General features: G+C 37.7%; 1 protein-coding gene across 1 annotated transcript in view; it reads right to left on the bottom strand.

Moving 5' to 3' along the window:
- GUCY1A2 (guanylate cyclase 1 soluble subunit alpha 2) overlaps positions 1 to 18,485 on the bottom strand; it is a 318,954-nt gene that overhangs the window by 28,468 nt on the left and 272,001 nt on the right. Inside the window, exon 7 of the mRNA XM_088017680.1 lies at positions 14,294 to 14,448. Coding sequence (XP_087873806.1) covers positions 14,294 to 14,448 — 155 coding nt within the window. The remainder of the gene's footprint in view (positions 1 to 14,293; positions 14,449 to 18,485) is intronic.

Raw genomic sequence — 18,485 nt, 5'->3', positions numbered from 1 at the left:
TGGTTCCAAATCTTTGGGACACAGTGAAAGCACTTTTGAGAGGGAAATTAATAGTGATATAGGCCTACCTCAAGAAACAAGAAAAATCTCAAACAATCTAACCTTAAACCTGAATGAACTAGAAAAAAAGGAACAAATGGAGCCCAGAATTAATACGAGGAAGGAAATAATAAAGATTATAGTGGAAACAGTAAAAAGAATACGAGAAAAGATCAGTAAAACAGCTAATTCTTTAAAAAGATTGGAATATTATTCACCCGTCAGAAAGGATGAACACCCCCCACTTACATCAACATGGATGGAACGGGAGGGGATTATGCTACTAAGCAGAGAAAGACAATTATCATATGGTTTCACTCTTATGTGGAATATAAGCCATTAGAGGGGAAGGGAGGGAAATCTGAATGGGGAGAAATCAGAGAGGGAGAAGAACCATGAGAGACTCAACTCCACGAAACAAACAGAGGGTTACATAAGGGAGGGGGGTGAAGGGATGGGGTAACAGGGTGATGTGCATTAAGGAGGGCATGTGTTTTGATGTGCACTGGGTGTTATATGCAACTAATGAATCATTGAACACTACATCAAAAGCTAATGTACTATACAGTGGCTAACTGAACATAATAAAAATAAATAAAAAGATAAACAAAACTGATAAGCCTTTAGCCAGACTCATCAAGTAAAACAGAGAGCCCAAATAATTAAACTCAGAAGTGAAAGAGGAGAAATAACAACCTACACCATAGAAACACAAAGGATTTTAAGAAACTAGGACAAAAACATTATATGCCAATAAATTGGACAACCTAGACAAATGGATAAATTCCTAGATATATACAATCTCCCAAAAGTGAATCAGAGAGAAATAGAAAAATTTAACAGACTAATTACCATTCAGTTTTCTTACTAATGAAAAACAAAACAAAACAAAAAACTCGAGGACCAGATAGATTCAGAGATGAATTCTACCTAACATGTGAAGAAGGGTTAATACCTATTCTACTCAAACCATTACAAAAAGTAGAGGAATAAGGAAAACTTCCAAATACATTCTACAAGGACAACATTACCCTGATAGCAAAACCAGATAAAGATACCACAAAAAAGAAAATTACCAGCCAATATCTCTGATGAATATAGATGTAAAAATCCTCAACATAATATTAGCAAGCCTCATTCAACAATACATTAAAAGGATCATTCACCAGGATCAAGTAGGATTTATTTCAGGGATTCAAGGATGGTTCAATATCTGCAATCCAATCAATTGATATACCACAATAAAGTGAATGCTCATCTTAGTAGATACAGAAAAAACATTTGATGAAATTCTATATCCTTTCATGATAAAATTCTACAAAGTAGTTTTAGAGGGAACATACTTCAGGCTATATATGAGGCCCACATGGGCCATATATGAAAAACCCATAGCTAACATCATACTAAATGGTGAAAAACTGATTTTCCTCTAAGATCAGGAACAAAATGAAGATGTCCACTCTTGCCACTTTTATTCAGTGTAAAGTCCTAATGACACAATCAAACAAGAAAAAGAAAGAAAAGTCATCCAGATTGGTAAGGAAGAAGTAAAACTGTCACTACGGCAGATGACATGATACTATATATAGACAACCCTAAAGACGGGCACCTGGGTGGCTCAGTCCTTAAGCGTCTGCCTTCGGCTCAGGTCATGGTCCCAGGGTCCTGGGATCAAGCCCCACATCAGACTCCCTGCTCCATGGGAAGCCTGCTTCTCCCTCTCCCACTCCCCCTGCTTGTGTTCCCTCTCTCGCTGTGTCTCTCTCTGTCAAATAAATAAATTTAAAAAATTTTAAAAAAAGGAAAACCCTAAAGATAGCACCAAAAGCTATTAGAACTATTAAATGAATTCAATAAAGTGGCAAGATAAACAGAGAAATCAGCCGCATTTCTATACACTAATAACAAAGTAGCAGAAAGAGAAATTAAGAAAATAATTCCATTTATATTTGCACCCAAAAGAATCAAATACCTGGGAATAAACTCAACCAAGGAGGTGAAGGACCTATACTCTGAAAACTATAAAAAACTGATGAAAGAAATTAAGACAATGTAAAAAAAAAAAAAAAAAAAAAGGAAAGATATACCATGCTTATGGAGTGGAAGAATCAGCATTGTTAAAATGTCCACACTACCCAAAGCAATCTAAAGATCCAATGCAATTCCTATCAAAATATCAGTAGCATTTTTTTCAAAACTATAACAGATTATCCTAAAATTTATATGGAACCACAAAAGACCTTGAATACCCCAAATAATCTTGAAAAAGAACAATACTGGAGGTATCACAACCATAGATTTACAGATCTACTATAAAGCTCTGGTATTCAAAACAACACAGATAAATATAACAGGATAGAGGCTCCAGAAATATACCCATACATACATGGCTAATTGATCTATGACAAAGAAGGCGAGTATATACAATGGGGTAAAGACAGTTTCTTCAATAAACAGTACTGGGAAAACTGGACCATTTTCTTACACCATACACAAACACTCACCATTCACTGAAGATCTAAATGTGGGACCCAAATCCATAAAACGTTTAGAAGAAATACAGGTGGTAATCTCTTTGATGTCAACCTTATTAACATTTTTCTAGATATGTTTCCTCAGGCAAAGAAGACAAAATAACAGATAAAGTAGCAAGACTAACAAAAATAACCTTTTGCACAGTAAAAAAGTCAACCTACTTGATTGGAGAAGGTATTTGCAAATGTTCTATCTGATAAGGGGTTAACAACCAAAATAAAGAACTTCTACAAGTCAACACCAAACAAAAATATGACTTTAAAAACTGGTCAGAGGATCTGATTGGACATTTTTTCCAAAGAAGACATACAGATGGCCAACAGACACATGAGAAGATGCTCAACATCACTCATCATCAGGCAAATGGACATCAAAACCACAATGAAATATCACCTTATACCTGTCAGAATGGCTAGGATCAAAAAGACAAAAAATAACAAGTGTTGGCAAAGATGTGGAGAAAAAGAGAACCTCGTGCACTATTGGTGAGACTATAAATTGGTATAGATAATGTGGTAACAGTAATTCCACTACTGGGTATTTACCCAAAGAAAATGAACACACTAATTCCTAAAGATATATGCACCCCCATGTTCACGGCAGCAATGTAAATGTCCATTAACAGACGCCTGGATAAAGACTCCCATGTTCACGGCAGCAATGTAAATGTCCATTAACAGACGCCTGGCTAAAGAGGATGTTGTATATATCCAATAGAATATTTTTCAGCCAAAAAACAAAACAAAACAAAACAAAACGAGCTCTTGCCATTTGCAACAACATAGATAGACTCACAGGGTATTATGCTAAGGGAGATAAGAGAAAGACAAATACCGCATGATTTCACTTATATGTGGAATCTAAGGAACAAAATAAGCAAACAAAAAAGCAGAAATGGGCTCATAAATACAGAGAACAAACTGGTAATTGCCAGAGGTAAGGAGTTGAGGATGGAGGAGATGGGTGAAGGAGAGCGGGAGATACAGGCTTCCAGCTATGGAATGAGTAAGTCACGGTGATGAAAAGTACAGCATAGACAATATTGTCAGTGGTATTTTAATAGTGTTATATGGTGATGGATGGTAGCTACCCTTGTGGTGAGCGTAACACAGACTTGCTGAGTCACTATGTTGTACACCTGACACTAATGCAGCGTTGTGTGTCAACTACAATTAAAAAAAAAATGGGATGAAGCAGTAAATGAATTTTGACTATGTTCAAAGTATTAGGAGATTCACAAACAACATGTTTGATCCAAATAATAATCATTAGAAATAGGTACGAATCCTAAAGATGAGAAAACTGGGTCCAAAGAAGTTAAATTGCTAAATTTCACACAGACATTAAGCTTTAGAGCCTGGATTGCGACCTCGGCACTCTGATCATGAAGCTTGTGCACTCCACCTCTACCTTATCCAATCTATTATAGGTCCCCTAACGTGATGAGCTATCCATATGGCAGTAGTTACATGGTGACTTGGTTTTAAGAGGAGACTTTCACTGTGAATGAAAAATAGGTATTTTCAAAAGCCGAGAAGTACATCAACTGTAAAATGAGAAAAGCGAAAATTGTTTGAAGGTTAAAGAAAATATTTCCTATCACTGTAGTTAAAGAGTCTTTGCACATGTTTAGTTTGCAGTTAGCAAGGAAATCAATTTTGCTTAGGCAAGTCATTTGATAATTCATGCTATTTCAAAATTGGCTAACACGATCCTTAATATAATCAATTATTTTAGTTTCACAAATCAGGACCATAATGACAAGAGACAAGTGTTTATTAGGTGTGCACTATTTCAAAACTGGGATGAGTGAGAATAAAGACAGGTATAAACGTCACAATTATTGGAGCAAAAGGGGGAAAACATCAAACATGGAAAACTAAAAACTAATTAACTATTTCTTTTTTTTTTTCCAGATATAAAACAAGCAATAAACTGCTCTAGGTGAAGAAGGAATGGTCCTTGGCCATTACTCCATGCAATAAAGATGACTCACACACGAAAAGTCTAAAAAAATGAAGACTTATCATATAGAAGTTATGACTATGATTCTTAAAACTTTATTCCTTATGTCTACAAAATTTTGAGAAAATACCCAATCAATCATTCCAACTCTTGTGTAAGAAACTCATTTATACGATATGAAATGTAAAGTGGCTTAAGTAATTACATGTAAGTAATATTCATAGGAACACACTTTGTAATGGTTAAAAATTAGGAAAAAAACGAATGTTGATCAATAGAGGAACAGATGAATAAATATTAGAATATGGTGTGGTCATACAATGGAAGGATGTATAATAATGAAAATGATGAACAAGTCTCATCATAGTATTGATCTTAAACATACAAAGTTTTGTTTAAATAAAAACCAATGTTAGAGAGATTTTCATATAGTGAGATATCACTTAGGCAAATTAAAATATATCAAATTCTATCGTGTATGGATATTTTTGAGAAAGTCAATGCATAGAACAGTAAACTTTTATTGTGTTTGTCACAATGAAAGGGAGTAAAAATTCCAAAGGAAAAGCTGTATTTTTTTTTTAAGATTTTATTTATTTATTTGACAGAGAGAGACACAGCAAGAGAGGAACACAAGCAGGGGGAGTGGGAGAGGGAGAAGCAGGCTCCCCGCCGAGCAGGGAGCCCGATGCGGGGCTGGATCCCCGGACTCTGGGATCACGACCTGAGCCGAAGGCAGACGCTTAATGACTGAGCCACCCAGGCGCCCCAGAAAAGTTGTATTTTATTAAGTAATATCTGAGGCAAATATAATAAAGTATTAAACCAGTGCTGAGATCATGGGTATTACTCCTGTTAATTTTTAGTGCTTCAAAATATTTATAAAAGTTCATTGATTTAAAAAAAATACTATTTCAGGCAAAATGTATTTAGAATGAACAATTCAGAAAATTATTTCAATTTATCATAATATGCAAATAATCTACTCAATGTTTATCATAATCATATAGTCTTACTAAAAATAAAGTCAATATAAACCTCTCTGAAGATTTCAAGATAACCAGACAATATTGGACGTTCTACAGGATTTAATTCAGGAAAGAAAACTGGAAATTTCAAGCTCTCATGGGCTGAACTTTCAATTTTATTTTACAAGTTCCCACTTGCTCTAAAAAATGCAAATTGCCTCCTTATAGAGAATGTCCCTGAGAATTCAATCCTGGTGTTTAACTTTCAGCATCCTTGGAAAAGGGAAGTACGTTCAACACTTGTGGGTTCACAAATCACCTTGTGCAGTGACTGAACCGTGCAGATTAGCAAAGACTAAACCAACAGAAGGTACTTAGTCACACCAAGATCACTGCCAGGACCCAAGGTGCATTGTTTTTAATGGTACCCCAGATTTAAATGGATGTCAAAGGTCAGTGAGTCCAACTGCTCTCCCAAAGCATGGGACGACAAGTAGAAATAGCAAAAGGACTCTGCAGTATCCTTAAGCTGTGCCCTCAATCAATGGAGTGCTGCCCCTCTGCACCCCCTAATCTGGTCTCCTTTCCACAACCTTGGTGATTTTTAAGGCACAAATCTGGTCAAGTCACTCCTCTGCTTAAAAGTCTTCAGTATCGGGCACCTGGGTGGCTCAGTCAGTTAAGCCTGTCTTCAGCTCAGTCTGGACCCCAGCACAGGCTCCTTGCTCAGCAGGGAATCTGATTCTCCCTTGACCCTCCCCCCTTGCTTGTGCACTCTCTCTCTCAAATAAATAAAAGCTTTTTTAAAAAAAGTCTTCAGTATCTTTTCTTGCTCTTAGTATTAGGCTAAAAACTGTTAACATGACCTACCAGCTTCATCTTAGCCCACTCCTGCTCTAACGCTCTAAGTGGGGTTACTTCACCTCAGCACCAGTCTGTTGTAATTAATTGTTTTACTCACGTACATTTATCATCGAGTCTCTGGTCTCATCCCTCAGGGGACAGATCCTATTTACGCTGTTCGTCATCATCATATTAGTGCCTATCATACCGCCTGGAATACAGGAGGTTCTCAGCAAGTGTTTGTTAAAAGAAGGGAAGGGGGTGGGGAACACAGGGAAACAGGAAGAAAAGGTGGTTTTTTTTTTTGTTTTTTTTTTGTAAAATGAAGTAAACGTAAAAGTATTTTTATAAAGCATTAGTAGGAATGACATGATTTGGGGCCAATCAGAAAAAGTATCTTTTAGAATCTATCCACATGGCAGGTCAATGTGTTTGTCCGTGGCTCCATTTGATTTTTTTGTTGGCGGGGGGCAGACAATAACACAACAAAATGTTTTGGTGCCTACAGTGGCTGAAATGATTCAGGACTGAAGACCTTATTGATCACCTCCCTGAGGATCATCATAAACTTAATGTGAAAAAGAGTATGAGAGAGGCAGGACCCAAGGGCACGGGTCCTGTGTAGCTTGTGGGGGTCTCCTTTCTGTTCACATGTAAACAAAACCATCTACAGCTATCATGTCTCAGCTCAGGGCACGAAATCCTCAAACAGTCCATCCATTCTTTACGTGTCATTTTTTAAAATAGAAAAATTTTAACATGGAAACTGTCAGATCATCTGAATTATGCCCAGAATTGTGTTAGAAAAAGTGGAATAAGTTTAAAAGAGGCAAAACCCTTATATGAATACCCTTTAAATAACAGGTGGTTCTTAAGCAACTTTCTCTTGAATTTATATTTGAAATTTCAATTCCCTTTCTCATCACCTCAGAAATCTGGATATTTCTTTCATCTAAAAGAGTAACTTTCTCTATAGAGCTATCAAAATTTTCAAAATATCACCATTTGATTATCAACTTTTGTTTTCTATATATACGAATTTTTTGCTTCAGGTTTTTTTAAGATATAATTTAAAAAATCAAGGGAAATTCAGGGAAGATTGAAGAGTAGGAGGATCCTAAGCTCACCCTGTGACCCCAACTAGCTCTGAAAATGACCTGAAGATGGGCAGAGCAAACCCTGAACAATTTTTTTTTTTTGGTGGTGTTTTTTCTTATTATGTTATGTTAATCACCATACATTACATCATTAGTTCTTGATGTAGTGTTCCATGATTCATTGTTTGTGCATAACTCCCAGTGCTCCATGCAGAATGTGCCCTCTTTAATACCCATCAGCAGGCTAACCCATCCCCCCACCCCCCTCCCCTCTAGAACCCTCAGTTTGTTTTTCAGAGTCCATCGTCTCTCATGGTTCGTCTCCCCCTCCGATTTCCCCCCCTTCATTCTTCCCTTCCTGCTATCTTCTTTTTTCTTTCTTTTTTTAAAACATATAATGTATTATTTATTTCAGAATTCTTAATCTCAGGAAACAAACTGAGGGTTGCTGGAGTGGTGGGGGGTGGGAGGGATGGGGTGGCTGGGTGATGGACATTGGGGAGGGTATGTGCTATGGTGAGTGCTGTGAATTGCATAAGACTGATGAATCGCAGACCTGTACCTCTGAACAATTAATTCTTGAGAAGAGGCCACACTGAATAGGGGAGGAGGCGTGGAGGTGTAGTTGGGAACCTAACTCCCAGCAAGACTAACTATAAGTGGAAGGGACTTCATAAGCATGGAGAGCAGTAGGAAACTGAGACCCCACCCTTCAAGAGCCAGTATAATAACTCACCCTAAGAAACAACACAGAAACAGCAGTTTGAAAAGAGCTTGGGGTATATGTGAAGGAGACTTATTTACTGATCTCAGAATATGGTCTGGACGGGCAGGGATCTTCAAGAGATTTCTCCAAGGAGAAAAGTGCTGGTGGGCATCATTTTTCTTCCCTCCTCCAGCCTAGGTAGCTGGACACTTTCAGGAGCCAGCACTAACACTTTCTGTCTACATTGCTAGAATTGCATACCCAGCCCCCACTTTCCTTTGTGACCACCACAATTCAACCCACCAAACTTAGCAGACACCCTTCCAAAGCAGCTCCTGCCCTGCCACACCTTGTAAATAGCTCCAGCAAGGGTAAGCACCACTCCCACTGCCCTGGGGAAGAGGTAAGATAACCCCACACACCAGAGTGCCCGTCTGCGGAGGCAGTAAGCCCTGCCATTCACTGTGCCAACAGCTGTGGCGGAGATGCTCATGCACCGCTGAGAACTGCTCGGACTAACAGGGAGCAAATCCTGCCCTTTGGTACTACCTGCAGTTCTGGCAGAAAGCCTAATTGCAGACAGTCAGCTGGACTTCCAAACTGGCCCACTAATGAGCCCACAGCAGCCTCAAGTCTCTCAACAGTGAGGAAACCAAACACTGCTGAGCGCACCAACACTAGGTAAAGCAGGTCATTGCAGCAGGCTGGGCTGGAGGCAATCATGGCTCAGCCACGATGGAAAGGTACATGTGGCCCACAAAAGGGACACCCCTGGAGCATCTACTTTTGCTGACCAAGGGGATATCCCTATAGGACACCACAGGACCTTTTCTACAAAAGACCGCTACTTTAAAGACCAGGAGACATAACTGACTTCCCTAAAACATAAAAACAAACACAAAGAGTCAGACAAAATGAGGAGATAAGAGAATATGTCCCAAATGAAATAACAGGACATAGTCACAGTAAAATAACTACATGAAACAGAGAGAAGCAATATGCCTAATAAGGAATTCAAAGCAATGGACATAAAGATATTCACTGGATTTGAGAAAAGAGTGGATGAAATAATGAGAATTTCAACAATAAGACAGAAAATAGAAAAACTAACCTCTCAGAGATAAGGAATTCAATTAATGAAATAAAAATAAATACACTACGTAGAATCAATGGCAGATGAGAGGACGCAGAAGGACGGATCAGCCGTCTGGAAGATGGGGTAATGGAAGGCAACCAAGCTGAACAGCAAACAGAAAAAAAGTTAATAAATGAGAAAAAGTTAAAGGAGCTCAGCAACATCAAGTATAATAACATTAACATTATAGGGATCCCATAAGGAGAAGAGATAAGGAAGGGAAAAGAGGGGTGCCTGGGGTGGCTCAGGCAGTTAAGCGTCTGCCTTCGGCTCAGGTCATGATCCCAGGGTCCTGGGATCGAGCCCTGCATTGGGCTCCCTGCTCAGCGGGGAGCCTGCTTCTCCCTCTGCCTGCTTCTCCCTCTGCCTGCCGCTCCCCCTGCTTGTGCTCTCTCTCCCTCTCTGACAAATAAATAAATAAAATCTTTTAAAAAACGGGGGGGGGGGAGAAAATTTATTAGAGGAAATAATAGCTGAAAAATTCCCAAATCTGAGGAAGGAAACAGACATCCAGGTCCAGGAAACAGAGAACCCCTAACAAGATAAACCCAGTAGGTCCATACCATGACAAATAACAAAATAGCAAAAAGCAATGATAAAGAATCTTACAGCTGCAATACAAAAACAAACAAAACAAAATACAAGGGAAACCCCATAAGGCTATCAGCTGATTTTTCAGCAGAAAATTTGCAGGCCAGAAGAAATTGGCAGGATATATTCAAAGTGCTGAAAGTTAAAAAACAAACAAACAACAACAACAAAAAACACATAAAAACAAAACAAAACAAAACACCAAAAGTACTCTATCCAGCAAGACTACCATCCAGAACAGAAGGAGAGAAAAAGAGATTCCCAAACAAAAGTTAAAGGAATTCATCACTAAACTAGCCTTATACAAAATGCTAAAGAGAATTCTTTAAGTATAAAGGTAAGGCCATAACTGGAAGAAAATTATGAGAGGAAAAAATTTCACAGGTAAAAGCAAATATATAGTAAAAATAGATCAATCACTTATAAAGTCAGTATTGAGGTTAAAACACAAAAGTGGTAATAAAATCAATTATATCTACAAAAATTAGTCAAAAAATACACAAAATAAAAAGATGTAAAACATAATACCGTAACATGAAACATGGAGGAGGAATAAAAATTTAGTGCTTGGAACGTATGTGAACTTAAGGGACTATAACTTAATATAGACTACAATACACATAAGATGTTACATATGAACACATGGTAACCACAAATCAAAAACCTATAATATATACACAAAAAATAGAAAGCCAAGCATAATGCTAATCAAAGCCATCAAACCACAAGGGAAAAGAGCAAGAGAAGAAGAAACATAGAAGAACTATAAAAACAACCAGAAAACAATTCACAAGTATATGCCTATCAATCATTTTAAATGTAAATGGTCTATGTGTCCCAATTAAAACACATAGGATGACTGAATGAATAAAAAAAAACCAAGACCCATATGTATCCTGCCTACAAGTCTCACTGCAAACCTAAAAACACATGCAGACTAAAAGTGAAGGGGTAGAAAAACATATGCCATGCAAATGAAAGTGCACAAAGGGTAGCAATTCTTATGTCAGACAAAATAGACTTCAAAACAGACTGTAGCAAGAAACAATAAAGGGCATTACATAATGATAAAGGGAACAATCCAGCAAGAGGATATAACAAATGTAAATATCTGTATACACAACATAGGAACACCAAAATATATAAAGCAAATATTAACAGACAGAAACAGAAATTGACAGTAATCCAATAATAGTACGGGCTTTAATGCCCCACTTACATCAACGATAGATTATCCAGATAGAAAATCAATAAGCAAAGAGTGGCTTTGAAACACACATTAGACCAGATGAACCTGACATCTATACAGAACTTTCCATCCCAAAACAGCAGAATAAAAATTCTTTTATGTGCACATGGAACACTCTCCAGGATAGATTACATGATAGGCCACAAAATGAGTTTCAGTAAATTTAAGAAGATTGAGATCATATCAAGTAGGTTTCCAACCATAACAGTATGATACTAGAAATCAACTATAAGAAAAATCTGAAGAAAAAAAACCACACAAACATGCAGAGGCTAAATAACGTGCTACTGAACAATCAGTGGGTCAACCATGAAATCAAAGACAAAATCAATAAATACATAGGGACAAATGAAAATGAAAACACAAGAGTCCAAAATCTTGGGATGCAACAAAAGCAGCAATAGGGAATTTTATAGCAATACAGGCCTACCTCAAAAGACAAGATTCTCAAATAAAGAACCTAACCTTACACTTGAGGAGCTACAAAGAAAAAAAAAGAACAAACCAACCCAAGGTTAGTAAAAAGAAAGAAATAAAGATTTGTGCAGAAATGAACAAAAGAGAGACTATTTTGCAAATGGCAAAAGCACATTCTTTTTGTATGGTTGAATCACACACACACACACACACACACACACACACACACACACACACACACATATATATACCCCATATATATAAAAATCAATGAAACCAAGAGTTGGTTTTCTAAAAAGATAAACAAAATTGAAAAAATTTAAGCCAGATTCATCAAGGAAAAAAGAGAGGATTCAAATAAAATCAGAAATGAAGAAGAAATAGCAGCTGTCACCACAAAAATACAAAGTATTATAAGAACATATTATGAAAAATTATATGCTAACATACTGGATGATTTAGTCAAATGGATAAATTCCAGAAACATACAATCCTCCAAAACTGAATCAGGAAGAAACAGAAGATTTGAACTGAGCAATTACTAGTAATGAAATTGAATCAATAATCAACAAACTCCCAACAAACAAAATTTCAGGACCACATGGCTTCATAGGTAAATTCTACTAAATATTTAAAGAAGAGTTAATATCTACTCTTCTCAAACTGTTCCAAAAAATAAAAGTGAAGTAAACTTCCTAACTCATTCTACAAGGCCAGCATTACTGTGATACCAGACATTTTTCCAAACAGACATGCAGATGACCAACAGACACATGGAAAGATGCTCAACGTCACTCATCATCAGGGAAATGTCAAAAAATAATCCCCCAAACAAGACAAAAAACACAAACACGAAGAGACATCACTTTACACCAGTCAAAATGGCTAATATCAAAAGGCTGAGAAACAACAAGTGTTGGCAAGGATGTGGAGAAAAGGGAACCCTGGCAACTGTTGGTAGGAATGCAAGCTGGTGCAGCCCACTGTGGGAGATAATGTGGAGTTTCCTCAAAATATTAAAAACAGAAATACCATATGATCCAGTAATTCCACCACTGGGTGTTTATCCAAAGAAAAAGAAAAGACTAATTTGAAAAGAGAGATGCACCCTTATGTTTATGGCAGCATTATTTACAATTGCCAAGATATGGAAGTAGCCCAAGTGTCCATCAATAGATGAATGGATAAATATGGGGTGTGTGTGTGTGTGTGTGTGTGTGTGTGTGTGTGTGATTCAACCATAAAAAAAGAATGTGCTTTTGCCATGTGCAACAACATTAACGGACCTAAATATAGAGGCCACTCTTAGGCAAACAGGCTTTAGCAATGGGATGTGCAAAGGACCACATGGGACCACCCGGATGACTCCAGACACGCCCATCAGGAACCCACCCCACCTCAAAACATCCTTAGGCCCTAGGTGACCAATGGGCTACTTACAACCAGGCACAGTTACCAAAAAAGGGAGAATTCCATATGTCGCCATACCTCCTTACCTTCCCTCTTTAAAAGAGGCCCTCACCCACTGCCTCATGGTAGACAGCCTCTCCTCTACTGTGCTGCTCACCGCTCCCTTGTGGGGTATTCAGTAAACTTCTATCTCCTTTGTTCTGCCTTGGGTGAATGCCTTCACCTCCCACACCACCAGCTTCCAGCTGACCATTGCCCCACATTTGGAGGCACCCATTTGACTGAGAGACACTCCAGCTGGGCACCACCCTAGAGCATATGACACCAAATGAAATCAGTCAGAGAACAACAACTACCATAGGATTTCACTTATATGTGGAATCTAAAAACCAAACAAAGAAGGAAAGAGACAAAAAAGCCTGATGCTTAAGTACAAAGCACACTTGCTGGTTGCCATCGGGGGGGGGGGCGGTAGGAGGATGGGTCAAATAGATGTAGAGAGGATAAAGAAGTACAGAGTCCCCAAATAAAATAAATAAGTCACAACGATGAAAACTACAGCATCGGGAATATAGTCAATAATATTATAAAAACATTTTACAGTGACTTATGATTGACTACACTTACTGTGTCGAACGCTGAGGGATGTATAGAATTGTCAGCAATATGTTATACACTTGAAATTAATGTAACATTGTATGCTAGGTACACTTCAATAAAAAATAAAAAATATCAATGGTCACTATTTCCATCTACAGTTTTACAAGAGGATTTTTTAGTTATCCAAACTATGGCACCAGTTAGCTTGCACAACAACGCCCAGCATAAAACCAATGTCTAACATACAGGAGAGAGTCATACCATCTTCTTAATCTGGAGAAGTCGATCCTACCAATGCGTTCCTTAATTCAACCAATATTTAGAGAGCGCTTATTATGTGTTAAGCATGTTTTATAAGTTCTGGGAATTTAATGATGCATGGTCCCTGCCCATAAAATGTCTTTTCTATCTCATTCTTTGACTTTTATAAACACTGAGGAACATTTTGAAAATGTGAGGACTTTGGGTGTGATGCCGATCTTCAACACTTGTGCTCCTGTGTTCAAACAGGTGTACCTGAGAAGAAGAGCAGCTGTGGGAAACGACACACCTATGTTTACCTCTCAGTCAAGTCAGGCTCTTCGTGCACTCTCTCAGGGTGCACATAAACGTTTATGTCACAAGTGCTATCTTTCAGACTGGGTGGATCCACTCCTATTACCTTAGAGAATGACGGGGTATTACTAGCTCAGGCAAGGCCAAAGACAGAAGGAGGAGCGGAGGGCAGAGAACACTCACTGGTAAGTGGTCGGGCTGACATTGATGCGCCGAGGGTGACTTCCGGATTCGAATTTGCTTGCCAGAGTGACATTGTTTCCAAACAGGCAATATCGTGGCATTCTCACCCCAACAACTCCAGCGAGCACGGACCCCGAGTGAATGCCTATCCTCATCTAAACAAGAAAAAATGAAAAGGATATATTTATACTTTCTTTTGGTATGCAATTATTTCAGTGAAAGGTAATTTTGTAAGCTACCGAACTTGGATCTCCTCAAAGACAGGAACCGTGTCTTGGTCATTTTGGTGAGCCTAATATCTGGATCATTACAGAGGCAGTGAACATGAATACTGTGGAATAAATGAATAAATTAACTATAGGGAAAAATTATGTTTAATTTGCTACATAAATCCAGCTATATTACAAGTCAAATCACATTTCTTTTGAACAGAACATGTTCTAATACATAAAAAATGTATTATTCTCCCTCCAGTTATTCTTATATATGACCCTATTTTCCTTTCATAGAATTAAGCACAATTATAAATTAAATATATTTCTGTTTATTTTGTTTAAATGTTCGATTGTCTTATGAGAGAAGGATCCGTATCTATTTCCTTACTGCTGAATATTCAGTCCTTAGTACTGTACCTAGAGCAAAGCAGGCCCTCCACAGTAAATGGTAATTGTTGATAAATTGTCAAAATCCTTCAATATTATATTAAAATGGCCTTATAGAGAATTTAACCCTCGAGTCAGTCAAGAAGCGTCTATTGAAAACCCTGGAAAATGAGTGCTGAATATTTTACTCTGTGAATCTGATAAATATTAGTCTGGCCCATGCTTTGAAGGAGCCCCCAATGTGCAGTTGATATACACTTAAATGTGATCACAGCCATGCAGTTGCTTCTACACAGTCTACACCAAAGTAACTGAAGCTCATATTGACCCAGTGGGGAATGATATCCTTAGTCCTAGGGGAATGTGGGAGAGAAGGAAGAGATCTGACCCCTAGATGCCTACTACATAAGTAAAGTATCACTCTTCACTACCCTATCTGCTTTTGTCCCTGCGGTTGTGAAGACAAGAAGTCATTCTGTGACTAACCTTTGTCATGGACTGGAGAGTTCGGTACTTATCAACTATTAATAAGACAGGCTGAAACCAACGTGATCCAGCTGCAACTCTTAATAAACCTCTTCATCTACTTTTTAAAAAATGATCCTAACATTTATTTGGAAATTCAACATGCTAGGAAGAATCAAGGTACATTTCAGAAAGAAGAAAGAATAATTTCCCTATTAGTATAAACATATCTAATTAGTGCATGGATATCATAATACTGGTGTATAGACAGAGAAACACACTAACAGATAGGACAGGAAGACTTCCATACATATATATGTGATTCACATGACAGAGTTGGCATTTCAGATTAGTGAGAAAAAGATGGTATTTTCATTAGGATGCTCTGGATCAACTCTATCTTTATGGTGAAAAATAAAATTCCAAGTAGATTAAAGATCTTAATGTCGAAGGCACAACTTTACAGCTTTAAAAATAATTGTTTTAAATAAGGTAAAGGTCAACGTGCAGTATCAGTAATACTCTAAAATACAGAAACCCTAAAAAGTATACTTTTCTTAGTCTCTCAGTAACAGTTTCCAGGTGAGTGGTCCAGATTGTCAGGAAGCTCTGTTCGGTCAGGGACCAGTTCCTTATCATGTTCCTCCTCATGCTTGTCACATACTCCTTGTTGGGAAACTTGAAGCTGAATCAGGAGCACCCTCATGTTCTAACTCATGATGGGGCAAGACAGACCCTTCCTGTCCAGGGGAAAAGTCATGATCGCCTTTTCAGGTGATCTTTGTTCCTTTGGGAAAAACCAGATTTACATCTGCTATCATTTTCCTTCTAAAAGAATTTTTTCACTATAGGTCCACTGATGATGAATTCTCTCAGCTTCTGTATGTTTGAAAAAGTCTTTATTTTGCCTTCCTATCCGTCAGATATTTTCACTGGGTTTAGAATTCTAGGTTGAGAGTTTTTTCCTTTCCTTTCCGTACTTTAGTGATGTTGTTCCATCGTCTCCTCCTCCATTGCTGCCATGCTTATCTTAATTCCTTTATATGTAATAGATCTTTTTTCTTCTGGCAGCTTTAAGTTTTTCTATTTTTTGCTAGTTTTGCAAAATTTATTTATGATTTCTCTTGATGTTGTTTTCTTCATGTTTCTTATGTATGGGGTTTGTTGGGTGTCTTGGATCTGTCGGTTTATAGTTTTCATCAAATTTGGAAAAATTTCAGCTATTACTTCTTCAAATATTTTTTCTATCCACCTTTCTTTTCTTTTTCTCTCTCAGAGACTCTAAACACATGTCTATTGGGATACTTGAAGTATTTCCATGGTTGACTAATTTATTCATTTAAAATATTTTTCTGTTTATTTTGGATAACTTCCATTGTAATGCCTTCAAATTTATTAATCTTTTCTTTTGAAATGTCTAATCTTTTGTTAACCTCATCCAGGGCATATTTCATCTCAGACATTGGGATTTTCATCTCTAGAAGTTCAGTTTGGAAATTCTTTTTCTTTTTCAGGTATCAAATTACCTTTTGAACATATGGAATACAGTTAAAATAACTGTTTTAATACGTTGATAATTCTAACATCTGTTGGTCTACTCAGTTTTGATTGGTCTTTCTCATCATTATGGGTCATATTTTTCAGGTTTACAGTATGCTAGTAATTTTTGGTTGGATGTTAGGTATCATAAATTTGACTTTGTTGAGTGCTGGATATTTTTTATATTCCTTTAAGATTTTATTTGAGAGAGAGAGAGAGAGAGAGAGCATAAGCAGGGGGAGGGACAGAGGCAGAGGGAGAAGCAGACTCCTCGCTGAGCAGGGAGCCCAATACGAGGCTTGATCCCAGGACCCTGAGATCATGACCTGAGCCAAAGGCAGAAGCTTAACCCACTGAGCCACCGAGCTGCCCCTATTTTTGATATTCTTATAAATATTCTTGAGTTCTATATAGGGATGCAGTCAAGTTACTTGGAAATAATTTGTTTTTTTCAAGTCTTGCTTTTTAAGGTTTGTTGGGCAAGACCTGAGCAGTATTTCATGTAGGCCTAGTTTTTCCCCCCTACTGAGGCAAGAATATCATGTACCCAGTGCCCATGATTTAGAAGGTTCTCCAGTCTTCCTGATTGGAACAGGCATTTTTTTTTTCTCCAGGTCCTGTGTGAGTGCCAGGAACTTCTTCCTCTAGTCCTTACAGGTGTTTTTCCCTGTTGGGTTCAGGTAGTCTTCTCACACACAAACAATAACCCATGCAGAACACATAGGAGGCCCCTTACAAGATCTCTGGTGGCGTTTGTGCAACTTTTCTCCTTGCTCGTACTCTGTCTGTGGCCTCTAACTTCTTCCAACTCCCCAGACTCTCAGCTCCATCTCTTCCACTCCAGGAGTTTGTTGGATGCCTCCTGGTTTGCTTCTCCTCGCACCATAGCCTGGATGTTCTCAAAGCAATACACCAGGGAAATCATATGTCTCATCTTATTTGTTTCCTATCTCTCAGGGATCACTGTTTTCTATTGCCTACTAGCCAGTGTCATAAAGATTTTTAATTGTTTAAGGTAGGAATATAAATCCAGTGTCTGTTATTCTATATTAAGTGAAAGCAGAAATGAGATAATACTTTTTTTTTTTTTTTAAGAAACCTAACTTTCTGAAAAATGTAGGCCTGTTTCTGATGAGTGACTGTCTATTTTGGGTTTAAAAAGGTAAAAAAAAATGCTGAATAATAATAGTCTTTTTAATCAAGATAATTATAAACCACCTTTCTCTAAAGTTAGCAAAGCATTTTGCAATAATATTATATTTCTTTAGGATTTTTTTTTTTTGCTTTTATACGGCCTATTTATATTAAACTCCCTTGTGTAACACAGGATTGCCTGAAAAACACCCAGAGCTCAGATACAAAGATCGTCAGTTTGGACCTATGATCACTGTACTGATCCCTTTAAGCAGGAGGCAAAAAGAAGTGAATATCACATTGACACATCTCACGGCCTCTTTATTCTGTGCTTTTTGTTTGAGAAAAAGACTCTATACCCCACACCAACTATATAGAAGGCTTATATGGTTCTACCAATGCCTCCTTTCAAAAGACCTGAGGGTTTTTTTAAACCGAATTATCAAAAGGAG

The sequence above is a fragment of the Eumetopias jubatus genome, unplaced genomic scaffold (genome assembly GCF_037043125.1).
Source record: "Eumetopias jubatus isolate StellerSeaLion01/CBP00866 unplaced genomic scaffold, mEumJub1_p1.0 scaffold_13, whole genome shotgun sequence".
Lineage (NCBI taxonomy): Eukaryota > Metazoa > Chordata > Mammalia > Carnivora > Otariidae > Eumetopias > Eumetopias jubatus.
Note: the sequence above shows the minus strand (reverse complement) of the source record. Positions and strands in the feature narration are given on the sequence as shown.